Below are 17799 nucleotides of genomic sequence, written 5' to 3'. Positions count from 1 at the left end.
AGGTTTCTGGAAGACATTATACTTTATAAACATCAACTTAGGGACTTTGATGGAGACTCTTAGATTACCGTATGGCTTTTCAATACCCAGGTTTCCCGATTTCCTTAAGCTGTGGCATTTCTTGAAGAATGCTGTCTTCAAGAAGTAGAAACATACTTAGAAGTCACTTCCCAACTACTTCCTCTTCTGTATTCCCAAAACCTGTGTCTTCTACTGCCAGTATCTTTCTTCATAGCACTACGTCAAATATGCACATAGTACTTTAATCGGGAACTGAGGATTTAACAATGCACTCCCAGATATGGCTGCATGGCCTTCTGACTGTGAAGAGTATACTAAAAGCTTAGCCTTTATTTGTTTGAATCGCAGCTGATTTGATCTTCAGCAGATGTAGAAAGAGACACTTCCTCAGTTCGAGGACGTTTCGATGCTGGGGGATTTTGAAGACTGTCATCAGATGGTAACGGCCTCTCTAAAACAGACAGACACGAAAATCATTTAAGCTACATAAATCCAGGTTAAGAAAGTAAAACTGGTTTGCTGAATGCACAAACAGTTCAGCACTCATGAAAAAAACCCAACCCTGGTTTGAGAGGCCAGCATCTGAAACAATGATGTGCTGAAAGTACAAGGGTCTTTAAAACCCACCTGCAGGACCTGGAGAACATTCCATCCAAGTGAATTTACTCTTCTTGGTTTCAGTATCAGCTAATGTGCCCATTACTATAAAAACTGTATTGACATATTGTCACATAAGCAGCTGCCTAAGAGCAACCACAGTGAGAACACATTTCATATTGTCAAAAGCACCTTTCAAACACACCAAGACAAGGAAGAAGCTTTAGAGTCTGCAACTAGGTTTATGTTTGTGCTTGATTGTGCTTGTGCTTTAAGCCTTTAGCTTATAACAGAAGTCTATAATGGAAAGAACTGACTGGCAAAAGACTTTGCTGGATATTAACAGCCACAAAAGCTTACCATGTTCCTGTTCTGAGGAAGGAGGTATAGGAACTGTATCTGTATATGCAGAGGTTGGAGTATCTGGCTTCAGTGGAATCAAGTTTATTCTCCTTTAAAAGAGCAGAAACAGTTCCATTGCTCTAAAGCCATCATTTTCACAAACGCTTTAAATAAAGATTTACTTCAGATAGAATCAGTTAAATTTAAATGTAGTTTAGGTATACTTTACTATGCATTTTTTCTTCTTGTTATATGTTGAATAGAGCATTTTTTAGAAGTACTTCAAATACAACTTTTCCACTAGAAAGTACTTTTGCATATGTTCTATGTTGCACAATGCTTGATAGCCACCTTCAGAGCACTGTATCTTGGTCAAATATTTTAAAATTAAGACTGGCTGCGCTTACTATTCCCTGGGCCTCTCCGTGTTAACACTTTAGATTCGTTAAATCCTAGGGAATTCTTTTGTCCACTGAGGACCACTAACAATTACTGTAAATCTATTTTCTTCTGCTAAATCTTTTCTGCATGGCACTTAAAAATTAAGCACATACGCAGCAGAGGACTGGACCATAAGAAAAGGTATTACAAGTAGCACCATGCATGCTACTACAAGATGACACTCATGCCATAATCAGTTGATATGATTCAATATAGTTTCTCCCTCAGTCAAAAATAAAAAGACTGATTAGCTCCATAAGTCACTTGACCCTCCTGGCAAAAGTCACTTTCAACTACCTACAACCCTTTGACCTGTTAGTTCCAGTACAGGTGAACATTGGTGTCTAGAAAGCCATCATCTCCAAGATTTTTCTTTGCAGTTGTTGATGAAATCCACTATCCTGCTTTCTTATTCACCACTTCTCTCTAGCCACCTACTAATTAAAACATTCCTATGAGAAGTCATCATAATGTCTTTTAATTCTAAAATAGCCTTGTTTTGCTGACAAGGCCTAGATCTCTAACTGCATGGCTATCTCCTTACTGTTGCACACCAGCTCAGGATCTTATATTGCAGGCTGTTTGACAGTCAATACATGGATTACAACCACTTTCTAAAAACCTACATCTTCACCTTAGGAAATAACCTCAATCAATGCATTAAGTCCCACAGCCATGACTGTGCACACTGGGGGCCTGTAGACAGACCTATACTCTTTACTTCTCAAAATATTTCTTGTCAGAAGGGTCTTTAAATAGTTCTTGTCAGCTGAAGGCTTCAGGTACCATCTTTATACAGAAAACGGGACCCGAAGACCCACCTGTTGCTGCCATATGGACAAGGTGTAATGGTCAGGTTAAGTTTGCTACTGCCTCACATTTCAGAAAGAAATATATAAAGTTGTACGTTTAGGATTCAGGAGACACTTTGACTTTTCAGTTGCAGTACAACTGGAACAAAAAGTTCCATGTCAAGACAACTACCACCAAGACACAGGCTGGGAATTCATGTCTAAACGTCAACCCTTTAAATGTAGCATAAGCACAGCTTGTCTTGGCCTTCATATTTATAACTGGAAACGGCAATATAAATCTCACCTTGGCGTCTTGCTCCATGCTTGTAAAGTGTTGAGAGTAATCCTCCTGGGCTGGTTTACTTTAGTGCTCTGGCTGGCTGGCTGACTGATTTTCCTCTCGTCTGAGGATGAGACTGGAACATTTTTTATGCCAACAGGTGTGGAAGGCAACTCCTTACCAGCAGCTGTGGGTGTTCTAGGTTGCAGGGTTGGAGTGCTGGGATCAGTGACCCTGCTGGGAGGAGTCCCCTCTGTCAGCCTAGACCCTGGGGAAATTACTTTGTGCGACTGGTTCTTTTTCACTTTCTTCTCTGTTGCACAAGAAGTCCTTACATTTATCTGTGGCTTTTCCTTCAGCGGTATTCCCAGTTCGTCCTTCTCAAAGGTAACAAATGAACAGTATCCATCCGTGGAAGAAATAGCAAGGAAGGCTCCATCGCTGGACCTATTTGTGATTTTTTTTTTTCCATTAAGAGTAAAGGTCAGAACTCTTCTTCAGCCCTAACACCCCATCTATAACACATGCTGTACCTGTCTTTTGCTCCTCCCTTCCCCAAGTACATGTATACATTCAAATAAAACTGCAGTCAAGTGAAAGACATCCAATTCAAATGAACAAAACCACCTTCAATTCTGGCCTTTGCATCTGATTGAATCCCTCTGGTGTCATCTGTGGTCACCTGTAATATGCTGCTGCCAGCACCCGCATGCATTTGAACTGGCACAAAGTATGGTTCAACTGCAAGTACACAAATCTTCAGCCACAGTTTCTGAAATAGTGCTGAACTCTCCTTGTTCATACCAGCAGAGCAGTTCAAGCTCCTTGGCTGTGCTCCTTGTGCTAAGTAGAGGCAATGCTCAGAATCACTGTGGTGCTCACCTGAATGGGCCCTCCATGCTCATTTCACCAACTAATGTCTATCACTGATTAAAACCACTTGATTTTCTACCCTCTTCCACTCCTCTCCTCCTGGCACACAACAGTTTTCACAGTGTCTGAGCATCAATTACAACTTCTGAAAACGAGGCCTCCATGTGGTCCTCAGCTTAGGCACACTGACCAGAAAGGTATGAGGGAAGAAGCCCTGTCCAGCAGAGGGGTGTATCCTGATTTCAAGACTTGGGTCCCATTTGCAGCTCCAGTTCGGAGCCCCCACATCGAATCAGACAAATTACTCAGTCTCGTACATGAAGAACCACTAAGCACAATTGTGCAGATAAAGCAGAATTTGCCTAGGACACAGTCACCTGGCCTCAGAGACATGACTTCGGAAATCTCCAAATAACTTCATTATTAACAGTTACACTGCCTGAACTATGAGTACTTTTCACGGGCACCTGGTATGCTATCTTTCATAAAAAGTCGATCTGCTTGTCCCTGGGGGGCTTGCACCTTGTTTCCCAATTGATAAAAGAACCATAATTCTCTAGTTTACATGGCAAAAAAGAGGCAGCTTGCTGCTCAGACACCAACCACGTGTCACAAATTAACATAAAAATAAAGCAAGACACAAGACGTGCAGAACTTCAACATGTAAAAAGGACATTTCCATCAAAACAAATTTTAACAATATAACAATTACCTACCATGAAACATCACTCAGGGTGTGATAATGTATGTTAGAAACATAACCAAAGGGGAATGATTGCTCAGTATCATAAAAAAGCACAGAATCTTCTGAAGCAACAGCAAACACCAATCGATAGGGCAGATTAAATAGAGCAGGAGCTGATTTCTGACTGATTTCATCTAGAACGCAAAGAAGTTAACACATTGAGAATTCTCTCTTGTATTCATTGCAAGGTAGTAACTACACTAGCTTTGTCATGAATCTAAATAAAGATTTCATTATTAATCATTATCAAGCTGCGTTCAGAAATTCCTAGTATACAGAGCTGCTGTTCAGCTCTACCATGATTATGGTAGCTATGCCCTGAAACAGACAGGTCATTAACATAATGTACTCACATCTATACATTTCTAGACTACCATAGATTATTATCACATTTCTGGGTGTATGTTGCAGAAACTAAACACTCCATTTAGAGAAGCACCAGAGACCACCAGCAGACACTTGTCTCCTTACTTTGTCACACACCATTACAATGAATCTAAAGATTATGATGAATACATAGAACACAACAGCAAGCAATCTCTAAATCCCGTAAGGAATACTACATGTTCACCCTCTAAAGAAAGGAGCAAAGCTGTGCCTTTTCACCAGAGTAAGACCAATCTTGTTAAAAATAAACACTCCTGGACCCACTGGACTCACAAGAAGGCTGGATTTTAATCTCCAGCTAAGTTCTTATGCAACTTCATACAATCCTTTCCCCACCTCAGAACTCCTGTTCTGGCCAGTAACACCAGCACTGCTTCAGGTTTGGCTTCCTTGAATAAACAGCAATGGTTGTTGCAAACTATGCCAACTCTCTGATGCTTCTGTGATGTGGGCAGTTGAGATTAACAGAAAATATTTCACTGGGTTGCTCCTTTAGTGCTAAGCCAAGTTATTTACTTTTTCTCACACAAAATGGTTAAAAGTAAAAGAAAAATATTAAACAGTGTTTCTGTAGCCTAAGAGGCCAAGTAAGAACATTTATCGACTATATCAAAAGCTACTTGCAAGGTACTTAAGGTGAATTCAGGGTCTTAGAATCAGGAAACAGCTTCTAAGATGTGGTACAACCCTATCTTAATGGAATGTTAAAGGCTAGGGCATAAAATAGTAAACAGCCACATTGGCCTTTACACATATTTGCTGTAAAATCATACTCCCTAAAGGATTTACAGTACCTTTATTAAATGCTCGTCTCAACTCAAAGTAGACTGGACAGCAGCGAACAGCAAGAGTTGCCTTTCCAGGACACGGCAGGTGACCCACAGGCCTTTTAAAAGAATCAGTATTTCAGAAATCAGCATTTAATTTTTTAATTTTTTTAAAATTAAAAGATATTTTGATCTTATTAAACTCTACCTTTTAAGATTGTTTCTGGAAAAAACATATGTGGTGTTTGTTACATTTTCTCCTGATTCAACACAGCCAGCTGCAAAAATAAAGGTTAAAACATTACTCATCAACTCAAAAAGGTACTGACTACACACTTTATGTCCATAAACATTCTACTTCTCAGGAATTAGGCTTGTCAGTTGGGCAAGAGCTGTGCACCTGAACACAACTTAAAAAGGCATCCCAAATATTTATTCAGTGCTGTTTTTGTTTCCCTTATATACTTCCCCCTTAAAGCTTCTTTTTGATGTTGCCAGACATCTATAAAAGCAGTGCTTATACAGGCAAACTGATCCCCTCCTTGCAGTGTTTTTTTTACTATGACTGCAGAAATGTTCTTAAGAAAGGATACAAACAAAGAGAGACCAGTCAAAAGAAACCACTCATTATTCTTCATTTCTATTTTAACAGAGCTGTATTGTTGTAATTTGTGTTTTTCAGAACTGAAAAACACCATAAGCACAATTTTTATCACAGGAGAACGTTGCTAAAGGAATAGTATTGTGGGATCTCTATTTTCTTCAATGGGAAGAATGAGGAATGGCATAATTAAGATAAATAAGCATCCCTGAGCAGTTTGAAAGCAATCTTGATGCATATTCAAACTACAGCATAATAGATACAAATGTTAGTTATAGTACACATTCTCACATACCTGGAGTGAGTAAATAGGAGCCATCAGGAGTAAAACTTAGCCTGCGGAAAAATGACTTCATGCTGTCATCATGAAACATCCGATAGCTCCTAGCCTGTAACATTGAAAATATGATTGTGTAAAGTGCCAAGAACGCGTCAGCTGGAATTCAAGTGAGAAAAACCATCCAGTTGTACAGTCCAACCCAATGGAACTTTTTAAATAAAAGATAAGTGTTTTAAAAACCATGGCTCCTTCAAACTCAATTTCTGCTGCGCTATAAATTCTTCAGAGCTAAGAAAAATAGTCCTTGATCCCTCTTCAGCTACTAATCGAAACGCTCCAAGAGCAGTCACATTAGACCAGTAATCAAAAAACAGTAATAACCTGGAGAACAACATTATTTAACGGTCAACGTAAATGCCTGTTCCTTAGGCATTTAATTTTAACTCTAGTATTAGAGGTTTAAATAGAACTTCTATAATGGCAAAATGCCCTCTCTCAGGCCCATTCTTTAATCACCATAAAACTGTTACAAATGTTTTCCCAAAAAAGGAAAAGGAATAGAAGGAATTAAAAAGGTTATAGCCAGCCTGGAGGTGTTACTTTACTAGCACTTAGAACTGTTCGGGGGGAAAAAAGCTCTTTGTTTTACCTCTTAGGGTTAGAGAGAATTTCCTAAATTTTCTCTAATTCATATTTTTTCTAAAAATCAGATAACCTTTTTGAAAATTTCAGGCTGCTGACTTTAAAACATTACTGCTGTGTATAATCCATTAATAAATTTACAGCTACACAGATATGTTTGAAGTTTTTCCTATTAAGAATTCACTACGCATACTATTTTTTCCACACTATTTTAAACATTTACAACTAAAGACATTGCGTTACTACTGTAATCAGCTGAACTTGCAAGTGTTCTTTCTTAGTCATTTCTGTAATCTTTGAGACCTGAAGTGACTCCATTTACAAAATGCAAAGGTGGGATAGAGACAAAAGTACCTGATATATGGATTACTTGAATGGAAAAGATCTGCCCCTTCAGTTTCATAGAATAGAACAACTCATTTAAATAGCACTCAGCGCACTCTCCAGTACCGTTAGTACCAGAACAATGTACCTCTCCTTCAGCTCCTGATCCAGATGGCATCTTGGTAACATTGAATGCTACACGCTTGGTTTGCGTGTTGTATACCCGTAGGACCCTACATGGTGGAGAGCACAGTTAGCTACAAACAGCTTCCTTTCATCCCAGGTTTCACACAGCACCCGACTTCTCAGTCAGGACTGCCAAATATAGATGACAATCAGACATTAATTATAACTCTATTTATGAGACACCACCTTATGGACATGTTTTGATAGCTAAATAACCAACGAATCACTGACAATTATTTGACTCAATAAGGTTTGTGAAGTACCAGCATATGATTTGTGGAAGAATGAGGGGGATTAGTGGACAGTGAACGGCCACCCCATTCCTACCTGTGCTGTAATAGCCATTATGCTCCTGCAGAGTGGGAACTCGCCTCAAAGACAATTAGGTACATCTCTATGCTTCAGTTTCCTTTGGACTGAAGTACGTCTCTGTACAGAACATTGGAACTCTCCTGACTTTACCTCACTAAAACAGCAGGTAACCTAAGCAAACACAACTGCTCGTCCCACCAGCTCTGCCAGCTCTGCCCTTTACTGAATTATGTTGGTTTGTTAGGCTGGCAGAAAACCAACAGAACACAAAATCCAGACAGCTTTCTGCTAATTTAGTGTGCTGAAACAGCTCCACAAAGAATCCTGGAAAGAGCCAGCAAGAGATAATAGAAGGTGAGGCTGTGGCAGACAGCTTGACACAGTTGTGGAACTACTGGCTCTGGATGTCATGCAGCTAAGCTGGTCTGCCAAAAGGGGGAAGAGGTTTCCCCACCCTGGCTGGTGAGTGCCCAGTCCTGGCAACTGGCCTGGCTCCTGTTAGACTCCCACTAAGCCGATGCTATTCACTAGCCCTGAAGAAAAGTGTCTGAAACCTGAGAGGGTGGAAGATTTCCCCTTTTCACATCAGTTCATGCCCTTGCTTGCGACTTCACTCCAAGAAAAATTTGTGCATCATTCTATCACTTGTGTTTCACTGCTGTTCATTTAAATGAAGGCACACAAATCTCACATAACTGATTATCACAAGGCAGAGAGGCTCATAATGACTTAGTCGCCATTAACTTACCATTTTTCTAAGCCTATTGCAAATCTTAAATCAAAACTACTTTTCCACTATTACAGCAATTTTCTTTGCAGCGGGTGCCAGACGACATGCATTTATTAGCCAGCTGCGAACCCTTCAGAGCAGCACACATGCCCTAAACAGTTTAAGCTCAACTCAAAGTTCTGACAAGGGCCAATTTTATGAAGTGTGTGTTTAGCTTTCCCAATGACATCACTTACAAAACTGTTGGTGATGAAGGGAGCAAGAGGGCAAAAGAAAGATATCAGTGGAAAAACATTTTAACTGATTTCTTAACTTCTTTATATCTTTCTGTAAAATGACAAGGATGAACTCATTAGCTCACTAACAACCGGAGAATGCAGCGATCTTAAGATGCAGTAGATCTTAAGATCTACTTGGTAACTCTAATAACCAATCTCATGAAAACTTATTTCCTGAAGAAAAATTTCTATGCCAGTTTATGTAAGCTTATTTGCTGCTTAGAAAGGATACTCAGACTTCAGGAATCATTTACCACAAGCAAAAGATTAACTAAAGTATCATTTTAATTTCACATCAACCTTCTTACAGAGCAATCTGAATGAAATTAAAAGAAAAGTCACATTTATCCCATACACTTACTTTTCATTCATCCTTAATAAGAAAGAATACTAAGGCAAAGCACTTAGACCAACAGCTCACCTATCACAACTCAGAGTTGCAATGTACTGGCTTAGAGGATCCCAGGTTATTCCTTGGACATAACTCTTGTGTTCATTTAATATTGAAACCTTCTGTCCTGAAATTACAAACAGTTTCCAGATTCTAAATTCAAATATGCTTTAAAACATTTCTTCATTTCAGAAATAAAACAAGACAAAATGTTGAAAAATAATTTTTTAAACATACAAACTGTTAACTTGATGGTACCTGATAAGAGTATCAAAAATAGTTGTTTGCTTTGTAGAAACTTCACAAGTACAGTAAATTATGACATGCACATTTAACGCTTGTTCCCTACAAACTAACCCAGGTAAGCAGCTTGGCTTAGGCATAAAACATGCAAGATGAGTATATTTCAAAACCAGTAGTATTTCAAAACCTTTGTGATTTATAAAAATATTTCCAGGCAAGTCTAGCCGTTCAACAGCTAACTGAATTTGGCTGAATACTGAGCCAGAAATTCCAGCATTATAACTTCCAGGTGGGACTAGATAACCAGGCTTTACTATCCAGGGCTGCATAAACTCACCTACTCTGCTGAGCAGGGAGTGAAAAAAATATACTACACACACGCTGACTAACGTTTACACATGGGCAGCTTTCAGAAACAATTCTACAGCAGTGCTAACTCATCTTCCTCCACATCTTACTCCTTCATGAATATCTCTCAAAGACATCAGCTCCCTGTCCCCACTGATATTCCACAGCTGACTGTCTCAGATCAAAACCGTTGTGCTGAGGTAAAGTTACAGATAATCTCATTAAATAATTTGTTTTGAGTATTAGGGACAGAGGTTTTTCTTCTATTAGTATAGTGTTGCTTTACTGCAAAAAAATACTGTAAGCTGACAAGTTTCAAAGGCAATAGCTCTTCAAAAAGATTACACAAACAGGGTTGAGGCCATACTGCATAATTACAGAAGTCCTGTTGCAGTATTCTGTCTCAGACAGTGGCCAACAACAAACGCCAAAGTATAAGAACAGACCAAACACGTAATAGTATTTCTATGGATACCCTATAAGCTGCCAACAGTTTGTACCTCAAGGACATCTTAAGCCAGTGATGCTCTCTTTGTACTAAATAGCCTGATGGATTTTTACTATTAATTTTCTTCCAGCCATTTTTTTTTAAAACCATGCAAGCTTTTAACCTGGGAATTACTGGAAACTATCCTTGAAACACTCTCCTTCAATGTACCTACAACTTCAATCACAAAACCTACCTTTTCCAGTAATGACTTCTTACTTCCAACTTACTAGTTGTTTCTCTGCTTAGAGACACAATGCCCTCCACAGCATTAATTGCAAGCTAAAAGCAAGCAGTGAGAATGGAAGCCATTCTAGATAAGTAACATATCAGCTTAAGAGGCCATCCAGCTTTTTTTAATAACAAGACTAATAGATATGTCCCTTTAAAGTGGTTACAAACAGTTCAAGATGCAAGGCACATTTGGTCACAATACTCCTACACATACTTATGCTCTGAGCACACACATACTGAATTGACATTCATGTATTTACGCTAAAGACTTTTGGAAAGGACTATACGTGACAGTATGGACGGGAGAGACATTAAGCACCCAAACCAAGAACACAAAAAACGTCAGCAGCAGAACATTTGTATTTTCATGGCTGCATGCATTGAAAAATCAACCTGGATTCTACCTTATTTTTCTTAATTAGACACTAAATACTAGAAACCTGAGATAAAAGGTTAACTTTCTCTAAAGTTAAGTATTTCTACATTAAATTAAAAGTGAAAGCAATGATTACATTGCTAATAAGAAAACACTAAGTCATTGTAAAGCAACCTAACCTAGCTGGTTACTATCAGAACTTCTATAGATGGGCCTTTCTTGGAGAATACAAGCAATTCCACTGTAGTAGGACGAGCATGAACAGAAGTGTTTTGCTGAATGGAGCCTAAAAAAAAGTCACATCTTGAAAATCAGAGCCTGCATTCTATATTTGCTTCCCTTTTTTCACCTAGATAGTTAGTTACCTGATACCAGTCAAGTTTCGTGTGTTTCATGGGTTGTGGGGTGCAGTAGGTAATATACAAGCTGTTTGTGTAGGAATTTTGGGGGAAAAAATACATTGGGTGAAGTTTACTTCCTGAATACTCCAAGGTGAAGAGATTACTTACGTGTAAATTTTGCTGGCCTGAGGGTATCTTTATATGCTGGGCTATCTGCCTCACAATCCCAGAAATCTAGCAATTAAGTGGACTGTTCTCTAACAAAAAAAAAATGCTTTCAACTCTTGTGGTAAATACCATGAGACATGTCCATCAAGACTGGAGCTGCAAGTGATAAATGTAGCATTTACCTTTATTGACATCCCACATTATAGCTGTGTTATCTACGGAAGCAGATGCCATGTAATTTCCATCTGAGGTCCAACAAATATCATACACATCTTCTAAGTGGCCTCTAGAAGCCAGAAGAGAAGAAACCAATTATTAATTTAAAAATTAACAGCTACATGTAAAAATTAGTTTTGTGCATTTTTAGGTTAAAAAAAAAAAGATCAGAGGCAAATAAAGTATCATTGAAGTGAAATGAACAATCTGACTTTCAGCTTTAAAAAAAAAAATCCATATTCAGAAGGCAGTACAACGTTTTAAAATAATACATCCTCCTTCTATTCAAAATAAGACTCCCTTTTCAACAATAGTCATAGACTGTAAAAACAGTGCATTTGAAGTAATTATGAATTTGTACCTAGAGTTCTGCAAATGAAAGTTTCTAGGATTTGTAAAACAGCAAATATATCTCAATTAGGAAGTGTAACTACTCAAGAAAACTTTCCTGTATATTTATGGGTTTCATAAAAGTAGTAAACAAACACGCATACTCAGGAGACCCACATGAAACAGAAAATTAAGGCTGATTTACATATAGCTGAACAAACATTGCAATATATTCAGAACCACCTAGAAGGGCTCCATCAAAAACAATTTGTATTGCTTGTAGTTTGAAGACTTATCATACAGTGTGGTAACTTTAATAACAAATATTTGTAACACAAAGTTTAGAGAAGGGGGACTGTTTGCTTGCTTGAAGAGATTAACTCTGACGTTCCTAAAGGATCATGCTGGTGCTTCATGCAATCCCACCAGCACTTCTGAAACTGTTCTCACATAAACCTCAGCAGTTGCAAGGTATGTTATCAGTTATGGATAGCAGAGTTATTTATTTTTTTGTAAACCAGTGTAAATTCTTAATGATTTTAACGGTATAGACAGATAGAGACCAAAACTTTTAATACATACTACGAGAAAGCAAGGCAGAGTTATACATACTGCTCATCCAAAATGCATTTTAGAGTCCAGAACCACTTATTTATTTGACTTCTGCTGAAACTAAGAACTGAACACTTGTATTCCAACTGCCAGCACTGGTCTGATAGTGGCCTTAGCCACTATCAGCAAATACTTATTTAGTATTAGCAGGCACAGTGTGTATAATTTATTAAGCACTGTACACTTGAGACAAGCACTGTATGATACAGTAGATATTCAACTATTAAAATGAACTAGTTGAAAAACATTTGTCGAGCCTCACAGCTATCATCTGGCAAAACTGCATGAATCATTTAATATAGTGATGCTTTTTTTCTTGAATAATGATCAAAATTTCCACTATAAAGCTAGTAAATAAAACTTCACATTTACTTTATACATTTCTGTGCTAAGCTTTAAGTGACTGCAAATCTCAGGAACCAATTTCAGAGCACGCCAGTTATGTCTGCCTTAACAAAAGATGCAGGTTGGCACTGTATCAAAAAAAGTGTTAAAAGACAATAAAAGGACGAATATTAGAGCAAGCAAATTTTAAATAGCACTGAAGTTCAACATACACTGGACAGAAGACTGTACCAGATGATAAAAGCTACTGAGGAATCAAACACTAAGCAGAAAACACACTCATAAAATATTAAGCTACCTTAAAGTTTTAACAACTGTCCAGTTCTCCTTGTTGAGCTGAGCTTCATCCTCATCCTGAAAAACTAACGGTTCTGATTCTTTGCTATCATTCAGCTTCCACAATAAAATAACGGCATCTGTAGAAGAAATAATATGAAGCTTCTTTAAAATAATATGAATATATATAAGAAATAATATGAAGCTTCTTTAAAAATTATTATTTATTATCTAATAAAAAAATATAAGATTTTCAGGTGCAAGATGAGAGTTAAGTACTTAGTTTTCAATCTGCTTTTGATTAGAGCTGGCTATGGTTCTGCACTTTCGGCTTCTGAAAAATCTTCCACTAAGGTAACACTTGGCTCTGTCTCAGCGAACACACACTTATCTAATGCTGTCCTTACTGGGACTGAAGAACCCAAGTGGCCTTGGATAGACAGGACTAAATTTACAAATTCTGCCACAGCTTCCCAGTATGACACTAGGTAATCCATTCAACCTCCCCATCTGGGAAATGGAGATACTAACTACTTTTATCCAGAAAACAGTGCCTCTCAGACACACAGCCAGTGACAAGAGGCTACTTAGGAACTGCATGACATACATTTACTAATAGCAATCGGGGGGCACGTGTGAACCTAAAGCTGGAAGCATGAAAGGGGTACAAACAAGTTACCATGTTCTTTTTTTTTTTTTCCCGTTGTTCACTCACCAGATGCATAAACATAGCTTCTTTGTATTAGCTTCGTTATGCATTATTACTCACCATCTCCTCCAGATGCTAGGATCTCACCACTTGGAGAGAAGCGCACAACATTTACTGCTTTGGTATGGCGGGCAAGGTTGGACAAGAATTCCACAATTGCTTTTCCATCTGGTCCTTTTTCCACTTTCCATATCTAGTTACAAAAGCATGACAGATAGTTTTCAGGAACAAGATGTAATATATATACACGCCACTTCAGTAATCCACAATTTACTACTTTGGCAGTCATTCTGAACTTATTATCTGAAGCTTTCAGAGCTAAAGCTGCAGTGGTACCACAAATTTTCCCTCTACAAGCTACAGCTGTGTACTGGGTTTATGTGTAAGGTTTTGGTAGCTGGGACAGGGCTAAGTCTTCAGGGGTGGCTTCTGTGAGAAGATACCAAGAGCTGCCCCCACATTGGACAGAGCTGGTTCCAGCTGGCTCCAAAGACTGTCCCCGCTGCTGGGGCCTCAGTGATAACTTATTTAGGAAAGGGTAAAAGACACTGCACAGCAGCTGTGAGAAGAGTAAGAAAAGTGAGAAACAGCCCTCCAGACACCAAGGTCAGTGAAGAAGGAGGGGAGGAGGTGCTCCAGGAGCTGGAACAGAGATTCCCCTGCAGATCATGGTGACGCAGATTGTTCCACTGCAGCCCATGGAAGTCCATGGTGGAGCAGATATCCACATTGCAGCCTGTGGAAGATCCCAGGCTGAAGCAGTTGGATGTGCCCTGAAGGAAGCTGCAGCCCATGGAGGGCCTGTTCTGGAACAGGCTCCTGAAAGGAGGTGTGGCCTGTGAAGAAGAGCCCATGCAGGAGCAAAACCTGGTAGGAACTGTGACCCCATGGAGGACCCACACTGGAGCACTCCATTCCTGAAGGACTGTACCCCATGGAACGGACCACACTGGAGCAGTTTGTAAAGAACTGCAGTCTGTGGGAAGGACCGATGCTGAAGATGTTTGTGAAAGACTGCATCCTGTGGGAGGGACCCTATGATGCAGCAGGGGAAAAGAATGAAGAGGAAGGAGCAGCAAAGACAACCTGTGATGGCCTGACTGCAGCCCCCATTCCCCACCCCACTGCGCTGCCTGGGGGGAGGAGGTAGAGAATTCATGAGTGAAGTTAAGCCTGGAAGCAAGGGAAAGGCAAGGGAAGGTGGTTTCAGTTTTGTTATTACTTCTCACTTCCTCGTTTGCTATTATTTGGCAATAAATTTAATTAATTTCCTTAAGTTGGGTCTGGTTTGCCCATGGCAGTAATTAGCCCTTGTCCCTGTCCTTATCTTGACCCATGAGCTTTTCCACTGTACTTTCTCCCCATCCTATTGAGGAAGGGAATGATAGAGTGCCTCAGTGGGCACCAGCCAACACCAACCTACCACAAGCTGTAACTATATTGCCGTACCCTTTTAGTCTGGTGAAATATACTATTGAATATTTCCAATAAATGAAAAACAAACCCAACAACCACATGACATCATTCTTTCTTCATTCATTGACAACCTCTGGCTTCAAGGGGATTCAGTAAACACAATGATTCAACAGTATATGGAATTACAGTATCTTGTTAATGAATCTGTCAACCACAAATAGTGACAGTCTGAAAAAAAACATGATTACTAGAGGAGAAAAAAAAATAGCTCTCTTGAGAAGCCTGAGCAGGTTGAAGAGTTTTGTAGTACACCCTGAAGGTAAGTGGATTTGCTGTTTTCAAACAGATAATTTGAGCAAGAACTATAATAATTCCAGATCCCCACTGATCATAATCATATTAAGGCTGTTGCATGACACACACACTTTTCCAGCAATGTTGGCTAAAGGATTTCCTGATCCCACTTATTCTCAATTTTGCAGGGCATAGTGATGCCACTCCTACCGCTCTACTTGTGAACCAATTCAGCCATGAGAGCAACGCTGTTATGTCCCTATATTGTGGGACTAAGGCCACAGGTAGTTAAATCCCACTAGGTGTTTTAAATAATCTGCTCTTGGATGCAATTCAGCTCAGAAAAAAAAACCAAACCAACAAACAAACAAAAAATCCCAGCAACCAGGCCTGGATAGGAATATATCAAACAGTGAAGCAGCCTGAATAAAGACCTCTGTAATTTTGCTGGCTTTCTCTCCTTATGCAACAGTCCTCCAAAAGAAGATGTAGCAGCAGTACCTTTTATGTCAAAGAACACAAAAAAATTTTCTGACTCTAAACCATGTATATTTATAAATATGACTTAAATATATATTCAGTAACTTATATATACAGCCAAATCCGTGAAATGCATGTGCTGTCAGGCAAGAAGTCAATTTTCCAGTGACAAAGGTAAAAGTTCTGACTGCAGTCACTGGAGTAAAACCCTAATTTTTAATGACATTTATCATCTCCAAAAGAAAGAGGCGTTCCAACCATGCACGTATCATAGCAGTTATCATTCATAATAATTTTCTAATAAATACAATAACAAATACTGGCATATTTCACAAAATACTGCATTGAGGATCCCGAAGAACAAATCTGTATCCAAACCAGGCATTCCAAATTGCAAGTATAGATCTAATCTTTGTAACTCATTCTCTGCTAAAACAGAGCATTTCCCTATTCAGAAGAAAATGCAGCAGTAATACAAAACAAAACCTTATTCTTTGCCTGTGCCTATTCAACATGTAATGAGGCCTTATGACAGTATTTTCTATTTCTTCTTCAAATATATCACATGATGGAAGCCTGATAGAACACAAGCTGGCCCAAAAGGCAATTAAAATGTAAAATTACCATGCAAAGAGGGATAAATGGATAGACATACATACACACATAGTAGAAAACCTACATGATTTTTTTGCATTGGAGCTCATTACTAAGGAGCACAGGCAGGGTCCCAGGTTGGAAACCTTCTTTATCACAGGACAAGTTTGAGGAACTGTCTCAAATTGAACGGCTAGCAGTAGATATTTTAGTAAACAAAACCCTCTCTCTCTCTTTTTTTTACAGGAAATCACCAGCCCCAGATAACAAAGTCACCTACAGGAACTCAAACATCACATGAGCAGCCCAGCAGTGATGGGTAACCTACTCCGTTTCATTCTCAGCTCCGAAAAATAGGGGATACAAATGTGTTAGTTTTTTTGAAGTGCTCTAATGGTGACCCAAAAATCTCTGACCGCTATGCCTACCTTCCATACAAAGAAGCTGTTAAAAGAAAAATAAATTAAAAAGTTGAGTCAATGCATTTCTCTGCAAATGAAGTTGTACCTCACTCTTCCACCAGTTTTGTTTAAAGAGTTGACTAACATGCAGATAAAAAGAATGTGGTTCACCCAGTGCACTCGGTTTCCCAAAACTCTCCAACTAGGGCTAACTCTTTTAGAGACACCAAGAGATCACTGAACGATGGGGACAGTCCTGATGTGCATTAAGAATCTGGAAGATGGTAAACAATTGCCTGATTTTGCAAAGGTGAATCTTACAGCCACATCTTTTGGGGCTTGTGCCATTCAACATTTTCAAAAGTGATTCTCAATTTTGCTAACAGTTTGCAACAAAATTACTTAGGAGAGTTGCATGTGAAGCTGAGTGAAAAGTGCTGCAGAAAGATCTCATACTGCTGAGTGACTACTTATAAAATGGCAGATAAAATTCAAATTTTATGAACATTAAGAAATTTAAACCATTTTTTTTTTTTCATTAACCTACAAAACTGTGCCCTAAATTAGCAGGTACTACTCAGGAATATCACCCAGCAGTGAATGCAAGTGATTTTCAGACCTCCGCAGCAGAAGTCAAGGACTGTATGCAAGAGGAACAATCATTCTGTATATAGCTGTACAACCTCACACTCCTTCCCTAAATCATCCACCACTGGTGTCAAGTACTGGCCAATAATCTCATACCTTGGACAGCAAGCCATTTCATGCTCTGCACATACTACAAAACCGAAACAAACTGGTTTGAAACTTACCCGAACGGCTGTGTCCACACCTGCTGAGGCCAGTCGATTGATCTTCCCATCAGCTCCATGTTGGAAGTCCAAGCTGTAAACAGGCTCCTTGTTATGCCATGCTATTTCACAAGTGATGACCTTCAT

The 17799-nt window shown here is 39.0% G+C and overlaps 1 protein-coding gene across 1 annotated transcript; it reads right to left on the bottom strand.

The window, feature by feature from the left end:
- Nucleotides 1-350: 350 nt before the first annotated feature.
- Nucleotides 351-17799, bottom strand: CHAF1B (chromatin assembly factor 1, subunit B (p60)). Its single transcript, XM_009891318.1, has 13 exons — nt 17674-17799; nt 13737-13869; nt 12990-13107; nt 11371-11474; nt 9022-9118; nt 7243-7327; nt 6144-6237; nt 5456-5525; nt 5275-5366; nt 4065-4227; nt 2500-2922; nt 979-1070; nt 351-472 (listed from the first exon to the last, which is right to left on the bottom strand). Exons 1-13 carry the CDS (start codon nt 17797-17799, stop codon nt 351-353), a joined length of 1719 nt encoding a protein of 572 aa, XP_009889620.1.

The sequence above is a fragment of the Charadrius vociferus genome, unplaced genomic scaffold (genome assembly GCF_000708025.1).
Source record: "Charadrius vociferus isolate BGI_N301 unplaced genomic scaffold, ASM70802v2 scaffold298, whole genome shotgun sequence".
Taxonomy (NCBI): Eukaryota; Metazoa; Chordata; class Aves; order Charadriiformes; family Charadriidae; genus Charadrius; species Charadrius vociferus.
Note: the sequence above shows the minus strand (reverse complement) of the source record. Positions and strands in the feature narration are given on the sequence as shown.

What these genes read in the sequence shown, in the direction of transcription:
- CHAF1B (XM_009891318.1), bottom strand. Translation starts at nt 17,799, where the DNA reads ATGAAGGTCATCACTTGTGAAATAGCATGGCATAACAAGGAGCCTGTT. An exon ending in TCCAGAAACAATCTTAAAAG is followed by an intron (nt 5,367 to 5,455) that starts GTAGAGTTTAAT and finishes TTCTTTTAAAAG; the next exon opens with GCCTGTGGGTCACCTGCCGT. An exon ending in GAGACGAGCATTTAATAAAG is followed by an intron (nt 4,228 to 5,274) that starts GTACTGTAAATC and finishes TTTGCGTTCTAG; the next exon opens with ATGAAATCAGTCAGAAATCA.